At 35.3% G+C, this 21484-nt stretch overlaps 1 protein-coding gene across 1 annotated transcript in view; it reads right to left on the bottom strand.

Annotated features, from left to right (window-relative positions):
• The window catches only part of AP4E1 (adaptor related protein complex 4 subunit epsilon 1), a 65650-nt gene that overhangs the window by 29080 nt on the left and 15086 nt on the right, over positions 1-21484 (bottom strand). The window contains exons 5-12 of the mRNA XM_068965179.1: positions 20618-20777; positions 18705-18871; positions 15715-15788; positions 8715-8837; positions 8502-8611; positions 4652-4791; positions 3233-3345; positions 3007-3125 (exon numbers count right to left, since the gene is read on the bottom strand). Coding sequence (XP_068821280.1) covers positions 3007-3125; positions 3233-3345; positions 4652-4791; positions 8502-8611; positions 8715-8837; positions 15715-15788; positions 18705-18871; positions 20618-20777 — 1006 coding nt within the window. The remainder of the gene's footprint in view (positions 1-3006; positions 3126-3232; positions 3346-4651; positions 4792-8501; positions 8612-8714; positions 8838-15714; positions 15789-18704; positions 18872-20617; positions 20778-21484) is intronic.

The raw sequence follows: 21484 nt of genomic DNA, 5'->3' as shown, positions 1-21484 counted from the left end.
AAAAAATACAAAAGAGCTGCCAACATAATCTAGCAACTTAACTCCTGGGCATATATATCCAGAGGAAACCATAATTCGAAAAGATACATGCATCCCAATGTTCAGTGCAGCACTATTTACAATAGTCAAGATATGGAAGCCACCTAAATGTCCATCAACATACTGAAAGGATAAAGAAGATATGGTGTGTGTGTGTATGTGTGTATACACACACATACACACACACACACACACACAATGGAATACTACTCAGCCATAAAAAAGAATAAAATAATGCTATTTGAAGCAACATGGATGGAACTAGAAATTATCATACTAGGTGAACCAAGTGAGAAAGAAAAAGACAAATACCATATGATATCACGTATACGTGGAATCTAAAATGTGACAAAAACCAATTTATCTAAGAAACAGACTCAGAGAAAACAAACTTATGGTTATCAACGAGGGAAGGGGATAGGGGAGATATAAATTAGGAATTTGGGATTAGCCTATACAAACTACTATATATAAAATAGATAAATAACAATGTCCTACTGTATAGCACTGGGAACTATATTCAAAATCTTATAATAAATCATAATGGAAAAGAATATGTATGTATATGTATAACTGAATCACTTTGCTGTATGCTAGAAATTAATACACACTGTAAATCAACTATATTCAATTAAAAAAAAAAAAAAACAGTGGTTACCAGTGGAACGAGGGAAGGGGGAAGGAGCAAGTTAGGCATAAGGGATTCAGAGACACAAACTGCTATGTATAAAATAGATAAGCAACAAGGATGTACTGAACAGTACAGGAAATTAGACCCATAATCTTATAATAACCTTAATGGAATATAATTTGCAAAAAAAAGAATATGCTGTACACTTGAAACTAATATTAATACTGTAAATCAACTATACTTCAATTAAAAAAAAGAATTTGAAGTTTCTCCTAAATTTGTATCACTTTCGCATCACCAGAACCCAAACCCTAACCCTAACCCTAACCTGAACTATCTTAAATCAGGGACCATCTGTATCTAAGTATAAATCTAGCAAAACACGTACAGGATTTGTATGCTGTAGAAAAAGAAACACTCTAAATATATGAACATATACAAATGGCTACCAAATACAGCAATCAATTTAGGAAAAGATTATCAATGCTAAAACCACTGATGAAAGACAGCTGAAGAACAGATGTTCACACAGTCTCACAGAATCACCTCACAGATTAGTTCTAAAGTAGTAATAAGAAATTGCACCTTTACAATGGAGAGAATACGAAGATTGCTATCTTAACCAAAGAAATTAACAAGCACCAATAATTGGAGGAACTGATATTATATACATCCTGATACGATGTAGTGGGAAGTACATATTGGCAATGTTGTATTTTTGCTAAAATGTTTACCTGAACCAGATATAGTCCAATTCAGAATGCTGGACTTGTTACAAGTCAACAGTATTCATCCAAAAAAAATAACAATGTCATGAAAACAAACAAAAAAAAAACTGAGGATCACTGTAAAATAAAGAGGCTAAAAGAAAAACTAAATGCAATTTGTGAACCTTGACAGGATATGGGGTAAGGAGGAATAGAAAAATAGTCATAAGAGACATTGTTTTGGACAACTGGATTAATATGAATATGTACTCTTGCCTGGAAAATCCCATGGACAGAGGAGCCTGGTAGGCTGCAGTCCATGGGGTTGCTAAGAGTCAGACACGACTGAGCAACTCCACTTTCACTTTTCTGCATTGGAGAAGGAAATGGCAACCCACTCCAGTGTTCTTGCCTGGAGAATCCCAGGGACGGGGGAGCCTGGTGGGAGGCCGTCTATGGGGTCGCACAGAGTCGGACACAACTGAAGCGACTTAGCAGCAGCAGCAGCAGAATGTGACTCGGGAGATTTATATTGAATTCTTTTATAGGGGAAGCGTTATGATGTCTGCAACTCAATTTAAACTGGCTCAACAAAACAAACTGTATATACATAGATCCAGCTATATATAGAGATGTAGATAAAGCAAGGTGGTTAAAAACATTCACTGGGAATCTAGATGAACAGTACAGGGGTATTTATTATGCCACTTTTTCACCTTTCTAATAGATGAGAAAAGAATTCTTAAATAAAAGTCTGGGTAAAATTTAACATACTAACATTTGACAAAACCATAAAATATTAAAGTGTAAACATCCTACGACCCAGAGATGCACTTCTCCAAATCTCCCCCTAGAGAAATGCTCATTCACATGCACAGGAAAGAATATACGAAGGTGACAGGATGTATATGATTATGTAAATTTATACTCTACAAAACTGCAACCTCACTTTGCAAACAGATGATCTCCCTTGCAGGCTCTGATGAAGCAAGCCACCATGTTGGGAGGCCCACATGGCAAGAAACTGAGGACAACTCTTGGAGCCAAGGGCAGCCAACAGTCAACAGTCTGAACATCAAACCTTCAGCCTTAGAGCTACAATAAACTGATTTCTGCCAACAACCACACGTGAGCCTGGAAGCAGATCCTTTACTAATCAAGTTTCAGATGAAACAGCAGCCCCAAGGGACACCTAGATTGCAACCTTAAAAAGCCTTAAGCAGAAAACCCAGCTAAGCCATACCTGAACTCCTAACCCACAGAAAGTGTGAGACAACAAAATGTATGTTGTTTTAAGTTTGTGGTAACATGATTATGCAACAATAGAAAGGTAGCATACCACAGCTTCATGAGTATTCACATATTCATATATAGATTCACAACAAATGCACTGTACACAGACAGGCATCTAAATAAATACCCATATTTAAAAGACTATTCAAGTAAGATGGCAGAGAGAATGAATACACAGTAAATAGGTAAGTGATAGAACACAGCCACTGGGAAAGAAAATCGGCAGTTGAAAGAGTTAACAGATCTGAAATAAATGATTTCTGAAGAAATACATTATTAGTATTTGTCTTTATAAAAATTATTACAAACATTTGTGAGTCAATGTACTTTGCTTACCCAACTCATAACTTGAAGAAATCTCTGTGGATAGAACACATTTTCCATATCTAGTAAAGTAAGATAAGACTGAACTGCATAAAGTCTTAATTGTTGATTTTCTGTTTCATCATCAAAACCTACAAAGGAATTGATATACCATTTTAATTTCCATTAAATTCTCCAAGGACTCTGTAATAAAAACATTTAATTTTAAAATCTTTGCAGAATGCAATAGTTTACTAACCTTCTGCTAGCAGTCTCAAAAAGTTATTGGGAATATCAGGATGCATCACATCTCCTCCCACTGAAAATACAGCATTCATTGTCTGAATAAACCACGCATTATCAGGAGCATATGTGTCCACAGTGTTAAGAACAAGTACACTTCCAAATGCCACTTATTAAAATTACCCTTTCTGAATCAATCTTTACAAAAATAACCCTCAATTCATCCCAGTTTGGCATTTATAATTTTAACTTCTGCCAAAAAATTTTTCTATACTCTAGCTTTGTGTAAAATAGGTGTTCAGTAAAGCTCATTCAGTAAACTTAGTAAACCAGTTCATGTTGCTTTATCTAGCACCGTATCTTGGACCTAACAGGCACTCAGTTAAATGTGAAATAACTGAAAGAAATATTCCAGCTGACTGTGGACTAACACATAAAGGAAAATGATATGCACTTCAGAGAGGTTAAGTGTTGTGATATGTCTTTCTGAACAATTGTTTACCCTCTTTTCTAATCTGTTCCTCTTCAGTTCTAAAATTCTACCATTCTGCTAGCCAGGGCTATAGCACTGGCCAGGACAAAACTATATTTAAGCATTCCAAGACAATTTGACTGACATTACTCATTCATTCATTCAATATTAGATTTAAACAATAAACATCCTAAAAAGAATGTTGAGTAACCTTGGGGCCTGTAAAGTTCATCTGACTTTTTAAAAACAAATGTGAAGAAAAGCAACATGTGGAGTTTGTGACCATTCCCAGTATAAGCAATTATGCTTATTCCCAAATAAGCAAATTTTAGCATACTGATATCCTCATCAGTCTCCCCCAAACAACAAGAACTTTTACTCAGGGACTGAGCAGGAAGTAAAGTCAAAGACAAGAAGGGATAAAAGAAGAATCAAAGAGATTCCTGTATACTCCTGTTGATAATACGGCCCAGTAGAATAAAAAGAACCAGGAAAAAAGTCATCCCCCAGGAAGTCTACACAACTTTTTGTTTTTAACAATAAGAAAGGCTCAAACATCAGGAATGGAAGTTATTGCTGGGCCTCTGAACTTCACCCCTACAAGTGACTATGTCTATACCAATCAATTTAAAGTCACTGTGTAACACACTGCTATATTTAAAATAGATAACGAACAAAAAACTATTTTATAGCACATGGAACTCTGCTCAATGTTATGTGCCAGCCTGGATGGGACGGGGGTTTGAGGGAGAATGGATACATGTATATATATGGCTGAGTCCCTTCACTGTTCACCTGAAACTATCACAACATTGTTAATCAGCTCTACCTCAATACAAAATGCTTTTGGTGATAAAAAAAATTCAGTTAAAAAAAAGGAAAAACATTTATTTTTTGAAAAATAAATAGATAAAGTCATTGTGTAACTAAAAAGTGTTTTATGACTCAGGGCCCAAAAGATATTTCTCAGCCAGCTCAGCTATTTTTCCAACCAAATTGACGATAATATATTCTTCTTTGCTCTGATGTAAATATTCAAGCATTTTCTGGACAATCACTGTTATATTCTGAGCATTAGTAATTCTGTAAAGAAGTTCCAGAGTCTATTTAAGAAAGAAAAACAAAAGCAGTATTATAAAACTATGCATAATAATGCCAATAAATACTGTAACATAAAGGTTTATACCCCGCTTTGATTCCTGGGTTGGGAAGATCCCCTGGAAAAGGGATAGGCTACCCACTCCGGTATTCTTAGGCTTCCCTGGTGGTTCAGCTGGTACAGAATCCATCTGCAATGCCAAAGATCTGGGTTCAAAAGATCCCCTGGAAAAAGAGAAAGGCTGCCCACTCCAGTATTCTGGCCTAGAGAATCCACTGACAGTACAGTCCATAGGGTCACAAAAAGTTGGACACGACTGAGCAACTTTCACTTTCGAAGGTTTATAATAGTTGATTCTTCCACTTTTATGTAGCTTTACTGGGCAGTTAACAGGCACTCAAGAAATAAACATTTTAACCAGGACAGAACTTAAGAAAGGTAAAACCATTGTTGAAAAAAAGGAATCATAATCAATTCAAAAGTCTAAAACCCTTCGACTGATACAGATATTTATGATCTGACATCTCTACATTGACAGGCCATGCAAACACCGAAAAGTTAAAAGGTTTATAATCTATTTTCTAAAAATGTAACAGCTTCTTCAGTTCAGTTCAGTTCAGTCGCTCAGTCGTGTCCAACTCTTTGCAACCCCATGGACTGTAGCAAGGCAGGCCTCCCTGTCCATCACCAGCTCCTGAAGGTTACCCAAACTCATGTCCATAGAGTCAGTGATGTCATCCAGCCATCTCATCCTCTGTCGTCCCCTTCTCCTGCCTTCAATCTTTCCTAGCATCAGGGTCTTTTCAAATAAGTCAGCTCTTCGCATGAGGTGGCCAAAGTATTGGAGTTTCAGCTTCAACATCAGTCCTTCCAATGAACACCCAGGACTGATCTCCTTTAGGATGGACTGGCTGGATCTCCTTGCAATCCAAGGGACTTTCAAGAGTCTTCTCCAACACCACAGTTCAAAAGCATCAATTCTTCGGTGCTCAGCTTTCTTTATAGTCCACCTCTCACATCCATACATGACTACTGGAAAAACCAGAGCCTTGACTAGACAGACCTTTGTTGGCAAAGTAATGTCTCTGCTTTTTAATATGCTGTCTAGGTTGGTCATAACTTTCCTTCCAAGGAGTAAGCGTCTAAGCCTACATTACATATGCCTGCATACTATGCATGTGTGTGTGTTTGTGTATACATACATACATATACAAAAATCCAGTATTCCAAAATGCTTTTCCATACTTCCCAAACAGAAAAGTGCACTTGAGTGTATCTGTCAGCTAAAGGCAAATGGTCTCTCATGGATGGATAAGGTAGCACAAGCACTTCAAAGTGCAGCAAGGCCTACTTTCAGAATCTCAGATACCAAGGAAGAACTGTTTTACGGCTTTCTCAGTGCTGAGGAATACACCTCTTGCTGCCTCAAGCAAGATGAAGGAAAACCAGTACCAGAGTAAACTCCCATTTACCTGGCTTTCTGAGGCCCTACATTAAGGTTCCACAAATATCATAGTTCCCAGAAATCAGTATGAAACAAAGGGCAACAATAAGAAAGCATTCTTTACTAGCATTTCAGGATCAACAATATTAGTTGTAAAAGAATTTCTATATACCCTACTTGTTAAATCTGTTCAGATTTCTTTAGGGTTCTTCCTAATTTTTCAATCCTTATACCCAGGATTTCAAGTACAAAGGATAACAGATTTTGAATTTTTTAAACTGTTCCAGTTAATCCTTAACACCATTTAAAATCTATAAATACACAGATCCCCCATCACTAGCTTTCCACTTATAAACCTGCTTCAGACATCCTTCCTGTAGGCTCTGTAAGCCATGTATTTTAAGATAATCTACACCAAATTTAATTCCTACTCTAAGACCATGAAACTTAGCATTTCCAGGACAGAATGGGGCATGGTATTAGGAACTGCATGGCAGAAGGTCTTTTCTATTAACTCCTTCATGCTTTCTTTTTTCTTGTTATGAAAGAAAGGTAATACAATCAGGTAAAAGAGAATCCCAGACCCAAGTAACAGGTCACTCCATACCCTAGGACCAAAGTTCTTGCCACATAATTACTGATGGAGGTTAGAAATGACAGTGGAATTGAGGAAACAGTACTACAAGTGCCTTCTTTGGGCACCACTGATGCTCAGTATCCTCCCCCAAGAATTCAAACTACTTTTCTCGCTGCAGACCAGACCTGATAATTTTAGAAGTTGTCTGTTTCTCTTTAACTCTCATTTTTAGATTGAATCCCAATAATTAAGCACGGAACTAAAAAAACTGTACCCAAGTCAACCCTGTTCAACATACAACTTAACCAACACAAAGAAAATGCATGCTCTCTATCCGTTCAAAGTAGAAGAGTCATATAATTATTTGTTACTGTCCCTTGGCATCTTCACATTTTTCTACAATGTCTACACATAGAAATCATCCATAAACTTTCTGGATTCATTCAAGGCAGGTAACAATTTTTTAGAAGATCAAAACTATGAATCCAAAATATATATGCATATATATTGCATATATGTAGATGGCAATTTCTCAGAAACAGTATTTCAAAAATAGTACCTTTAGAATTCAACATTCATAATCTTATTTTTGTAAAATTATAGTTATTCAATGTAATAATGTTCTTTCAATAAACTTTTAATTTATTGCTTTTAAATAATTTAGATGTTTACCAGAATTTATCTTTTTATTTTCATTATTTTTACAATCAGAAATAAAACAATCACTCTTCTTAATTAGGTCCCATAAACCATTTTAAATGAAGGCATAGAATCATGTCTCTACATGAGAATTACCAGATCTATCTAGAACACCCAAGCAGATACTGAAGCAATTTTATAAATGGAAAAAGTTGAAAAAAGTAGATTTATACACCTTTCCTTGCAAGAAGTTCAAAACAGTTTAGGGATATCTTTACTAATTCTTTTTATTTTTTTGGCCACACCATGCAGCATGTAGGATCTTAACTTCCTGAGCAGAGATTGAACGTGTGCCCCTGCAGCAGTAGCATGGAGTCCCAACCACTGAAACACCAGGGAAGTCCCTATCTTTATTAATTCTATCAACATTCTTACAGATTCAATAAGGAATAGAGTAGATGTTAAGAAAAATAATGAAAAAATTAATTATCATAAATTATGTCAAAATTATACTAATAGGAAGAACTGGAAACAGAGTTCTGGTCTTCTATTGATACAATCCTTAGACCAACAAGATTCCTTAATAAGGAATCCTATACAGGTGTGTGCATGCATGCGTGTTGTCACTTCAGTTGCGTCCAACTCTTTGCAACCCTATGGACTGTAGCCCACCAGACTCTTCTGTCCATGGGATTCTCCAGGTAAGAATACTGGAGTGGGCTGCCATGCCCTCCTCTGGGGGATATTCCTGACCCAGGATCAAACTCATGTCTCTTCTGTCTCCTGCATTGGCAGCGGGGGTTCTTTACCATTAGCACCAACTAGTTACACCTTCCTAACTTCTCCAACTCACAATTTAAAACCATTCTTGTGGTTATTGATACAAGTACTTTTTAGAAAAATCCCTTAAACTTCAGTAGAAAAAATAAAATGCATTCAAAAGTTAAAATACACACATGTGCACATGCCCATAATTTTCATCTCTCTCCATAAGACCAACAAAATGTTTAAAAATTTTAACATTTCACCTACACTACTCAAAATACCAGTTTACCTCTCTTTTAATAATGGGATCAGGATGATCTAAGCATTCAATTATTGTCATCTGATGTTGAAGAGCCAGAGTGGGATCCTGTTGGATAACATAAGTAAGAGCCTTCAGTCCTAGAAACAAAGATTAAATAACATAAAGTGACTTAAAACAAATATTCAGCAAATTTCAAAAAGCTCTCTTGGTAATTTCCATCAAAAGAACCAATCATCTTACCTAAATATTTGAGATTTATTTTAGGTGACAGAACAAACTTTCCAATGCATTTGGCAGCCTTCTCAAGCAATTCCGATTTAGGATAAATAGAATAGACTGTATGTACACATTCAAACAGAATAGCTAGAAAAATAAAATATTATAACTTCAAAGATCATATTAAGCCATAATAAAAAATATATCTGTGTAGAACTTCTAATAAAACAAACTAATCAGAAGGTCAGTTTTAGTCAAAAATCTTATGGAAATTTTTCAAAGATAAGAATTTTACTATTTTCAGGCTTTATACAGTTGTTAGGATCATGTTGCCACAGTACGATTTAGAGAGAACTATATATATTAAAAGATAAGAATGATATATTCATCCACGCAACAAGTATTTTCTGAAACCTCCTATGAGTCAGACATTGTTAAACCCTTACCCTCAAGGAACTCACATTCTAATGGGCACATAAATAATATATTCATTATTCCTATATAAATAGATACTTCCAACACCCCTTGAATGCTTCAAAATAAGTTATTCTCAGGCAGTTTCTACCACTTTTACACAGAAGCTGGTATGTAGTTTATTTCAATGTGGTTTAGTTCAGTATAATCATTTTAGGGTCCTATAGCATTTATTTCAAAAATTTTGTACTCAAAACGCGAGTCACTTTTTAAAAATTAACTTAAAAATTAACCTCTAAGGTTACAGAAAATCTACTGAACATCTTGATAGTGCTCAAATTTGATTTTCTAGTCTCATCAAAGATCTGATAACTATAACAGATGATCAAAATGGACACTAAAATATTTTTCAAACTCTCTTACAGATCAAGAGTCAAAGAGCTGGAGCTTGGTCATGGTAAAGAAGAATCATTTAGGCACCATTAAACAAAATAAGCAGACTTAAAAAACAGTTCAACTACACAGTTGAGGGCTTCCCTGGTTGCTTAGATGGTAAAGAATCTGCCTGCAATGCAGGAGACCCCAGTTCAATCCATGCCTCAGGAAGATCCCCTTGAGAAGGGAATGGCAACCAACTCCAGTATTCTTGCCCTGGAGAATTCATCCCATGGACAGAGGAGCCTGGCAGGCTACAGTCCACTGGGTCACAAAGAGTCAGACACAACTGAGCAACTAACACACACGGTTGAAGCATATCATATCTTTGAATCACTTCTGCTCTTTTTCCAAAAGTTTAAAATACAACAATCAAACATTTATTCGTGTACAAGATACAAAATAGAGCCTGAATATTCAACTAGCTATGTTTTTACCCTGCTAAGTTGCCTAACAACTGATACACATAAACATTTTGGGTAAAAAGTTTTACTAAAATAAATACTTTATAAATAAGGAAAGAGGAGAGATTAGAAATAAGCATTTTTAAGAAATAAACATCTTTTTAAGAAGTGAATCAACTTTAACTAAAGGAAAACCTATAAAGTCAACTGAACCTAAAAAGATCTTTACAGATATTATGCTGTAAAGTCTTTACTCTGTGCTATGAAAAAAAGTTGACTTTGGACCTCCCCAGTGGCTCAGTGGTAAAGAATTTGCCTACCAAACCCCTGGCCCAGGAAGACTACATACTGCAGAACAACTAAGCCCCTGCACCACAACTATTGAGCCTGTGCTCCAGAGCCTAGGAACTGCAACTACTGAGCCCATGTGCCCCAACTACTGAAGCCCATGCACCCTAGAGCCTGTGCTCCCCAACAAGGGAAGCCACCACAATCATAAACCCTCCGACCGCAACTGAAGAGCAGCCCTCACTCCCAGCAACTAGATAAAAGCCTTCACAGCAATAAAGACCCAGCATAGCCAAAATAATAAATAAAATTCTTTTTTTAATAGATTTGTTTTCAAAGAAAATTTTTTTTTAAAGTTGACTTTATGACTTCATGAAGTAAACAAAGAAAGCCTTGGTCAATTAATTAATCAACTAAGGCAGGAGTAGGCAAAATACCATTAAACCTAGCCTTCAGCCTATCTTTGTAAACTGTGAACTAAGGATGATTTTTATATTTTCTGAGATATAACTGATATATAAAATTATTAGTTTTAAATGTACACTTACATTTTTAAAGGTTAAAAAAAAAGGAGAATATATGACAGAAACCTATACAACCTACACAAAACCTAAAAGAACTGCTAGTTTAGATATAGAATAAAATTAATAGTTCAAAAAATACACTTATTTGTCAACTTAGACATAAATGACCTCAAATAAATATAGGTTTTTAAATTATTTTAAAATAATTTAGAGGTTAAGACTGTTTATACTCCAACTCTACAATTGTCTAAGTCCAAAGACAAAAAGCAGTCACTCCACTGTCTCCTCTCTGCAGTGGTTAAAACAAAAGTGCCTCTGAGGACTTCTAAAGGAAAAAATGCAATGTGGAGTTTTGCTTACTCCTCCAGAGCAACCCAGGTCATAACCAAAATGTCATTAAGTAAAAACTACCAAATTAATAATGTTCTAATATTTGTGACACACTGTGGCTTTATTATAGATATTTTGGGTAGGATTATGTACAAAATTTGAGGAATTCTACTGATTATCCTTCAGACTAGACTTTACTTACATTTTAAATAAGTTATCTACTGTCACCACTCTGGTAAGGAGATGGGGGTACCAGCCAATGAGGGTGGTAGACCAGTTTCTCCATTCTGCCTCCTTTAATACTTGGAATGGCAGGGGATCCTGGATCCTTCTGGATGGGGGCTGAGGGTACCCTGTCTGGGAGAGGAAGGGGCACCCGGTACTGCTCCCGATGTGACCTGTACTGAGGACAAGTTTCCTCTACCACCACCCCAGGAAAGATGGGAGGGGTACCTCATTGTTCTCTGTTCCTTGATGATGTAAAACCCAGGCTTCCCACATCATCTCCACTGGCAATGCCAGGGAGGGTCCCTCTTGACATACGGCAGGGATCAAACTGCAGCTGCCCTCTTGGTCTTCACCACCAGCTCCATGGGTTGGGGTACCTCATTACACCTGATGAGGATGGAAATCTTGATTCTTCATTCAGCCTTTGCTGCTCTGGGTAGTCCATAGTTTTTTCTATGTGGTGCTTGACTGCAATAGAAAAACTATTGTCTAAAAGTTTTCCATCTTGCTGCTGCTGCTAAGTCGCTTCAGTCGTGTCCGACTCTGTGCGACCCCATAGATGGCAGCCCACCAGGCTCCTCCATTCCTGGGATTCTCCAGGCAAGAACACTGGAGTGGGTTGCCATTTCCTTCTCCAATGCATAAAAATGAAAGTGAAGTCATGTCCGACTCTTAGCGACCCCGTGGACTGCAGCCCACCCTTTTGGCCTGAGTCCTCTGTCTAGAGTGTAGGCTTTTTTCAGGGCATTTTTGTCTACACCTGTTGGCATTTTCAGACAGCTGGCTCTCCAGAACCCTTGGGTATACAAGGCAAAAAGAAAACCCAGGGTACTAACCTTGGAGTCATTCCTTACATGCCAATGTCCCTCATCAGTCTACCTTCATTTATCCATGTTTCAGAGTCTCATGTGTTTATTTTACATATAATGTTCAGAGTTTTTAGGTGTACTTAGTGGGTAGAGTACACGTAAAGTACTTCTATCTACTTTCAATGGTTCTATCCCTTATATTTCATTTTATATTATCTTTCAGTTTACTAGTTTACTAAAAATGTCCTTCTCATCTTATCAGTTTCCTGCCCAAAACTATTCCATATCTCCATATTTATACAGTATAAAATCCAAACTCCTGTGGCTGCCATAGGAGGATGTCTGCAATATACCCTCCCCACTGCTCCCACTATTAACTGTCCAATCAAGTTGGCAAGTCACTGTTTTCTGAAACAGTGGGGGGTTTTAAACACCCCTACTTCTGCACCTTCTTTCATGTTCCCTTTGCCTAAAACTGCTTTTAACCTCCTTTCTGGCTATCTCAATCCTATCTTTCAAGGTCCTATTACATCAATAAATCTTTAGGTGCCCTGAAGCCCAGTGTGATCTTAACCACCTCTGGAATCCTGTAATATTTATTCCCTTTACCTCCCCCTTTACTTTCTGCCTTATACTGCTATTATGCCTTCATAAATAAGTTATCTCCTCCATTATACTGTAAACTCCTTGAAGGCAAAGCTTATATTTTATACTTCCTCATATCCTCTATATCACTTTACAATGCCTGGCACATAGCAGATACACTCTAAATGGCTCTGATAGAATTTATTTCTTGATTTGACACTAAGGTAAGTTATAATAATGAAACTTTAATTAAAATATGGTTTGGAAAGTATTAAGACTGAAACCCAATGAGATAATTGAATCAAAAGTAAAATAACTTTCTCTTCTATTAATTCAATTAAAATATATTACTGATTAACCCAGTGCCAGATACTGGGATATGCTAGCCAATAAGACAGAGATAGTCCCGGACCTTATGAAGTTTATAATTTAATATTCATATGTTTAAGCAATAAAATATGTGTATTAAGTTTACATTAATATAAAATATTTATGTTAAGAGACGGCAATGGCACCCCACTCCAGTACCATTGCCTGGAAAATTCCATGGATGGAGGAGCCTGGTATGTTGCAGTCCATGGGGTCGCTGAGGGTCGGACACGACTGAGCGACTTCACTTTCACTTTTCACTTCCATGCATTGGAGAAGGAAATGGCAACCCACTCCAGTGTTCTTGCCTGGAGAATCCCAGGGACGGGGGAGCCTGGTGGGCTGCCGTCTATGGGGTCGCACAGAGTCGGACACGACTGAAGTGACTTAGCAGCAGAGAATACTCTACCACTGATAAATGTAAGCTATACCCTGTATCGGTACAAATATGGGGGGAAATGCAGAACAAAGAGAAGTAAATAAAGGAAAAAAGAAAACAGAAACTATGTTTCTCTGGCAAGGTTAAACACTGGATTGGCAGACTACAAAGAAACAAATTGTTAGCATTGGTCTCGTCCTTAGCATTGGTCTCGTCAATCTTAATAAAAGAAGGATGTCCTAATGGAGAACATTAAAACTATTTCCTCAGGTATACAATATTCTCTAAATCGAAAGGAACAGGTAACAGCAGTTATCTACAGGAGTGGGTGATAAGGGTTGAAGGGACACTTTACTGTTCACTGTATACCCTTTCGTACTTTTTGATTCTGAACCATGTGCATATATTACCTATCCAATAAAATAATTATATCTCAAACAACTTTTTAATTTACTTTAGCTGCCTGGAAAAATTCTGACACTACTTTGGATTATTCCGATGGCTCCTAGCCAAACCACCTGCCTCAATAAGGATCATCCTTACCTCTGATGCCTTATTCTTCTCATTACATAATAAGATCCTGTGTGTGTGCTGTAGCCCACCAGGCTCCTCTGTCCATGGGATTCTACAGAATCCAGGAGTGGGTTGCTATGCCCTCCTCCAGGGGATCTTCCCAACCCTGAGATCGAACCTGCAGTCTCTTACATCTCCTACATTGACAGGCGGGTTCTTTACCACTAGCGCCACCTGGTAAGTCCAGTAAGATCCTAGATGACATCAACGGTTCATTATACTATACACTTAGAAGGGCAGGGCCTGTGTCTACCTGATTTTTCCTTTAATCTCCCACATTTAGCAGGGAGGAATATGTAAGTAAATCAACTCTTTCCTCAATCTGTATCTAGTTTAAAAATTAAGGTTTTAAAAAAAATAATAAAAATAAATAAATAAATAAATAAAAATTAAGGTTTTGTTTTGTAAGAATTCAATAAATACTGGTTGAATAAATGAACACCATGCTTGTTACCTTAACTACCATTTATACATGCAAAACATAAATTTATCCTTCAAAATTTACTATCACAATTCACTACCATGTACATTACTTTTTCTCTACTAGTTTTACAGATGCAATCCTTCCTTCAATCCTTTCTTCAGTTTTATTACAGTTAAAACCAGTTCAACTTCTGCCCTCTAGTCTACTCTACGTTTCTACAACCATTATTCTTTAAGATTTGCAGTTTATCATTGCCTGAAAGAACAAATACTCCTCTCTATCCCCTATTTCATGGTATTTCACCAGATTAAGAAATGACTTCTCATTTGACTTTTATTTCTCAATACTTCTTCTACTGCTCATCTCCATAGTAGGCAAAATTCAAACTGTTTTACTTCTATCTCTTAAATATCTCAAAATATCCCACTTTCTTCAATAAGCTTTCTCAAGCTGATCAATAAAGAACTAAGAGTTCTTTTTCTGGCTATTAAGACTGGTTACTTTTCTCAGTTCTCCCTCCTCCCACATTTTACTCTTGTTTCCTATCACTAAAAGACTTTTTAAAATTGTGTTTAACATAAATAGATGCTCTCTCTTCATTACAAAGTTCATTATTCCACGTCTATATACTCTTATCTATCTCAAATTCAACCTTTAGTTGTCTTAACTATCACTTTTTTAGAAAAGCCTTCCTTATCCTTCTGCTCAACTAAGAATAGCTGCTATATGCTCCACAGTACCCTGTAATTTGCCTCTGTAACATTCATAGTACCTGTCCCTTTCCATCTCTCTAGGCTATGAGCTCAATGATAAGACTGTTTTGTTCACAACTGTATTCTAAGCATCTTGCAGAGGGACTAATAAATAATAAAACCTTAAATATTTGGTGACTAGATGACAGACTGCTTTATTTGAAAACTGTTTTCTTAAGTACAGAATAGATCTACTGGGTTATCTTCACTGTCAGATGTTTGATTGTTGAACCATCTATTGAACATTTTCAGTAAAGAGACAATTCTCTTTAAAAATGAAGTCTTAAAAGAGAGACAATTATAATAGTCAATTTATGTAAACATTTAAAACAATGCCATAATTTCAAATTATTTTTATTAGTTATTCAATACTTTCAATGAAAAATAATAACCCAAAACCACCTTAAAAATTAACATTTAAAATTTACTGGAATTCACAGTATTCTAACACAGATTTAGCTATAATACTGAAAACATTATTAGAGCAGCATTTACAAAAATATTACCTACCATATGTGACATTGTGATTTAACTCAGCTCTTCGTAAGGATTCATCAAGAACATCATACATTAATTCACTTGTCCTGTTTAAAAGATATTTTATTTGCAGTAGAATTATAGTATTATAACCCAATAAAACATAGTTTTTCAAACTTCTCTCTCTTTAAAACTGAGGATCTACAGAAAAGAAGTGAAAGAAATTCATTTTATGAAGTTATGGGAATTTCACTTCTTAAATATTCCACTTTCACTTTTTTAAGAGTTTAACCTTCTGCTTTATCAAAGCTGACTGGCCAATGAGGAAAGTCAATCAACTCTTTCCTCAATCTGTACCTACTTTAAATACGGTTTTCATTTGATTGAACACTCTTATCTTTTATCATTTTCTTTGTAATATAATATTTTTACCTGTTTAAAGTTACTATAGTAACACTTCACATATCTAGATTATTCCAGACAGTATATTATATGTATTTTAAATACTTATTTTTAAAAAAATATTCAAGTATCATTCTTTCTTTGAGCAGCAGTAGGTTCTTCAGAGAGAAAATTTTAACTTTCATTTAAAGAAATTATATTTTTGTGAAATTAACAAATACCATTCTATGTCTTTATGGTCACAGATTACAGTTAGAGTAACTGAATTGAGGTAGAAACTATACAAAAATGTAGTGTTTTATAGACCCCTGGCACTCTGCCACTACGCCTTTTCTCCAGGTAAAAGTCCTCTCTAAAAGGCCAATGGTGAAAAATATGGCTTCTCAGCTGATATTTTTGTATGTTTTATAAAATCAAAAAGCACTAATAGAAAAAAAGCACCATCAACAAAGAAATACATAGTAGTTTCTTATAGAAAAACTATACTACAAAAGATCAAACTAATCTTGGGCTATACAAATTATCTATCATGTATGTTACAAGTTTCTAAGAAAATGTCTTCTTTTTTAAAAAAATATGCAGCTATAAAACTCAATTTGAAGTGCGTGTACTTTTACTGCACCTTAACTGAAGTATACATATCAACTGAGAATTCAGAACCATATTTTTAAATCCCTCATTTTATTATGTAAGCATTTCTTCCACAGACAACAATCATACAGTAGACATTACAAATATTCCCCCCCAAAAATCTGGTAATTCTACACTTAACATTACAGTATAATTTCCCAATTTTAAAAGCCAATGTAGGAGTTAAAATTAACCACACAAAATGTGGAAACATTTGCAGACATGATTGAGCTGAATGTTAATAACCTAAGAAGCAGAATGCTATAAAAAATATTCAAATAGATATAAAAGACCATGAATGTAAGACTTTTCCAGTAAATTAATACTTACAATTAAATATATTAGAATCCTGTTATAAAATAACATTTTTACTTTGCCAAATTGAGCATATCATGTCTTAAGAAATACACGTTAACATAAAACCTCGTTAGAGTTGGGACAAAAAAGGAGAAAACATTTTAATGTCCATAACACTGTAAAGGAGATATATTCTTTACTCATTTAATTAAGCCTGATTTCTATTCAACTGAGCTCTCTGAACTCTGTAAACATATTCATTTTTGTATGTATTCTCCAAATTCATCCTTGAAGCAAAGGATGATAATGAGTTAACGAATTTAGTAAATTCACTAAGCCTACAAAGTAACTTTCTGACAACATATGATGGCATTAAATCTTTTTGGACCAATGAGATCTGAATGCATTACTATGAAATTAATGGTTTTAAAACAATTCTAGTGAGCTTCAACTACAGCTCCACAATGGACAAACAAAAATTCTAATGTATGCGTCTGCTCCACCAACTCCAGGTTTTCACCCCAGGCTTCAATCAAGGTTGAGATTCATAAATATAGAAAAAAGGAAAATAGCAATACCAAGAGTGATACAGCCCAGCTGGTGTTCATTAGGAGCTCACCAAAGATGGATTCTGACTTGAAGCTGAGAGGGCTTTACCAGGAGCAATAGCCTGGAGGACAATCCGGTAGTATGGCAAGACTAAAGAATTAGCAAATACATGTACCTTACGGTATAAAACAAAACCATATCTCTACAGTCAGAATCTGATTAATAATATGTTCTCAAGATAGAAACACATCAGGGACTTCAGCCAATGGTCCTTGCTCTTGAGGGGAATAAATCGAGTTGCTTTCAAACAGCTCAGAAAAAAAATTTAAATAAAAATAATGGGTGCACACATGCACATACAGGAAGAGATAGAAAGAATGATAAAGCATATAAATAACTGATGAATCTAGGTAGAGAGCTCCCTGTATTATTCTTGGAAATTTTCTGTAAGTTTAAAAAACTAGAGCAAAATTAAAAGTTACGAAACATATATGTAATTAGAAAAACACGCACAAAAAGTTTCATAAAATTACTGCCTAAAAAAGTAATTCAGACAAAATGAATTGTTCCACTATAGCAATAGTGTCAGCAAACTACAGTCTGCATGCCTAATCTGGCCAGATGTCTATTTTTATATTGGCTATAGGCTAAAATGGTTTTTACACTTTTAAATGGTTAAAAAAAATCAAAAGAATATTTCATGACACATAAAGTTTATATGAAATTCAAGTTTTAACATCCATAAAGTTTTCAGGAACTGAGCTGTGCTCATTTACTTACATACTATCTATGGCTGCTTTTGAGCTATATACCACAGCAGAGTTAACACGTTGCAATAGACAACATATAGCCCACAAAGTCTAAAATATTTATAATCTGGCTTTTTATAAAAAAGCTTCCCAACTTCCAAACTAGAATGATTCAGAGAGTTTCACAGAAGATATGGAGCTCCAAAGGTAACTTTTTCTGTGAGTGGACTTAGATAAGCAGAAAGCCAGGATTATCTCAACAAGCTGAATTTATACACTTCTTACAGTGGCCTACTTATCACTACTAAGTCAACTAAGCTTTGGGAGAATCTGGTTTATCATGAACCTCTACATGACTAAAGCCTAAAAATATCAAATTTACTTAGAAGAGTTTACCTTTGATCATCTTTTCCTAGAAGTCCTAGTATTCTCAACAACTGAATTTGTAACCATGGTGCTGGTACACTGTGGTAATTGAAATCTACTGGGAGCTTTCCTCCAACCACTTGCTTCAAAATCGTTACAAAACTCCCAGTCAAGTCTTTATATGCAGATGAATTCTCCTATATTCAAAAAATAAAACAAAAAAACTTTCTGTTAATAACAATATCTCAAAAAATAAAACAGATCTGCTTGAAATGCTATGCAGAATCTAACTTGGTATATGCTCATTTAGAATTCCCCTGTTCACATTTAATGAAACAGTCCTCTGATTTGTGCAATTCCTTCCACAATGAAACTCTTCTGGTGACCAGATTCAGAAGTGAATCATGCCCCTAAAAGCTTCCACCATTCCCTACTTGTCCCACACACCAGTTTAATTACCTTTCCAAAGTTCGATAATTACATCTTAGAACTTTTAATAGCTAGTATCAGCAATTAAAAATTGAAAAGAACTGGCATACTGAAAAAAAAAAAAGTAATCTCTCTACTTTAGATGAAAATCAAGGCCTGTTTGCAATCTCTCAATTTTGTTTGCAAAAGACTTCCCATGTAATTGAACTAAATTATGTTCTGGGTGGAAGAGCACAACCAACATTACTCGAACATTCAAAACTCCCCAAATCAGCAAGCCTGCTTATTAAAAATTAATTAACTCTATATTATTTAAACATATCTGTGATTCTGAATGAGCGTGCCTTGATTATCTATCAGACTACTCTCTCGGACTTGGGAAATTTTTTCATCTTATATTGTTTAATGAACTATAGTTGACCCACAATATTATACTAGTTTCAGGTGTACAACAGTGATTCAACATTATATACATTACAAATTGATCACAACTATGGTCTAGTAACCATCTGCCTGAATTAGGGAAATTAAATACATATTCTCAAAATGAATGTTAGACTCTTCACTGTAATTTTTATATGTATCAGGGACAAATTTTTAGAAGGGAAATAATAGCTCTCTCAGAGTTTAATAAATGTTAGAGGAAAATAAGATTTAATATCAATTATCTATTTATACCATACTACTTGGAACGTGCAATGCTTAAAAGTAAAGACAACTTTCAGTTTGTATAATTTTAAATTTATTTCAATAGCATTATGCGGTATGATGAAATCTCTCACAAATATATACTTTCAGACACTAAAGGTTTCAGGCAATACACTGGGGCTGAGTTAGTATAAACCCATATCGCCATTTAGAAAAAAATTTTTACTATAATATTTAATCCTCTTTCCTCCTCTAACACAGAATCAATGTATGGAATCAACACAATAGACAAGGAGTCCCCAACTCTGAGATCTAATGCCTGATGATCTGAGGTAGAGCTGATGTAATAATAATGGGAATAAAGAGCAAAATAAACATAATGTGCTTGACTCATCCCCAGAATCACCCTCCCCCTCCCCAACCCATGCAAAAATTGTCTTCCACGAAACTGGTCTCTGGTGCCAAAACAATTAGGGACTGCTTCTGCAGATTGTGCCTTACACATTCCCCACCAGCTCTCCTCACTTTTATAAGCTGTTGTAAGTATCCCATGAAGCTGTATAAAAAGCAGCCACTTCTTGAAAACCCACAAATCTGCAAATTTCAACCACCTTCCAGAGCTACCATTTTTCCATGCTTGTTTCATAACATGAAAAAATTTCAGGCATTTAAAAAAGAAAACTAAATCTATAATGTGTCTGCAACTCATGCTATTAACAACATGCAAAAATTACTATTAAAGGGTCAATAATACAAACTTAAATGTGACTTACACAGTTTACTGAAAAATCTGAGTTTTCTTTTAATTACATAGTTATATTTTTCTAATGATAGCTACTCAGTAACTTCTCAAAATGTCAACTTACCTTAATCATCCTAAGGTATATGTGCAAGGAAGCAGCCATGACCCCAACATCTCTGTCACAAAGTGCTTTCCGAAACTTAACATGGATATGCTGTACTTGATTAGGAGCAATGAGATAAAATTTATATAATGCCAGAACAGCTTTTCTTCGTATAATCTCCCTAAAGATAAAAAATAAAATCTAAATAAACCATCTGGAAATACCAGACATTTAGGGTGAAAAGATTACGGACCAGATGATTCAAAATACCAGCTATTACTTTAATCTAAAAAAAAGAGAGAGAATTACCCATTTATTATTAATTTTTATTCTAATTTACCAAATTATAAAATATGGTTATCTCTAGGAGGTAAGAACTCAAGAGACTTTAAGTCTCCATGTTATATATTTCTTTAGTTACAACATTTTTTGATAACAAGTACATATTACTTTTGAAACCAAAACAAAGCAAGAAAGATAAACAAATTTCTTACTTCCCAAATTCCATTTCTGAAAGCCATATCTCTATAAAGATTGGGAAGAGAATAAATAGTAAGTTTAAATGAGTAAGAGGTAATTTCAGCTAGTAATATCAAACAGTCTCTTCATTAACATTAAAGTCTCCTTAACATTTCAGCTTTTTATTTCTTTTTTTCTATCATGGGTAAACATACTCCAAATACTTAAGTGGGGCAGGGGAGTATAAGGAGGACTTACATTAAAAGATGTTACTCCTCTCCTTGCCCAGCTCATGTTTCAAAAACCTCATTACAATGAGGAGGAAAGTATATACAAGTCGTGCACTTCATTTGTAACAGATAATGTCTAGCACACAAGAAGCAAAAATAAAGAGTTGCTATCCTGTGAACACAATGTCATTTTCAAGGA

Source organism: Capricornis sumatraensis, chromosome 2, assembly GCF_032405125.1.
Source record: "Capricornis sumatraensis isolate serow.1 chromosome 2, serow.2, whole genome shotgun sequence".
Classification (NCBI taxonomy): Eukaryota; Metazoa; Chordata; class Mammalia; order Artiodactyla; family Bovidae; genus Capricornis; species Capricornis sumatraensis.
Note: the sequence above shows the minus strand (reverse complement) of the source record. Positions and strands in the feature narration are given on the sequence as shown.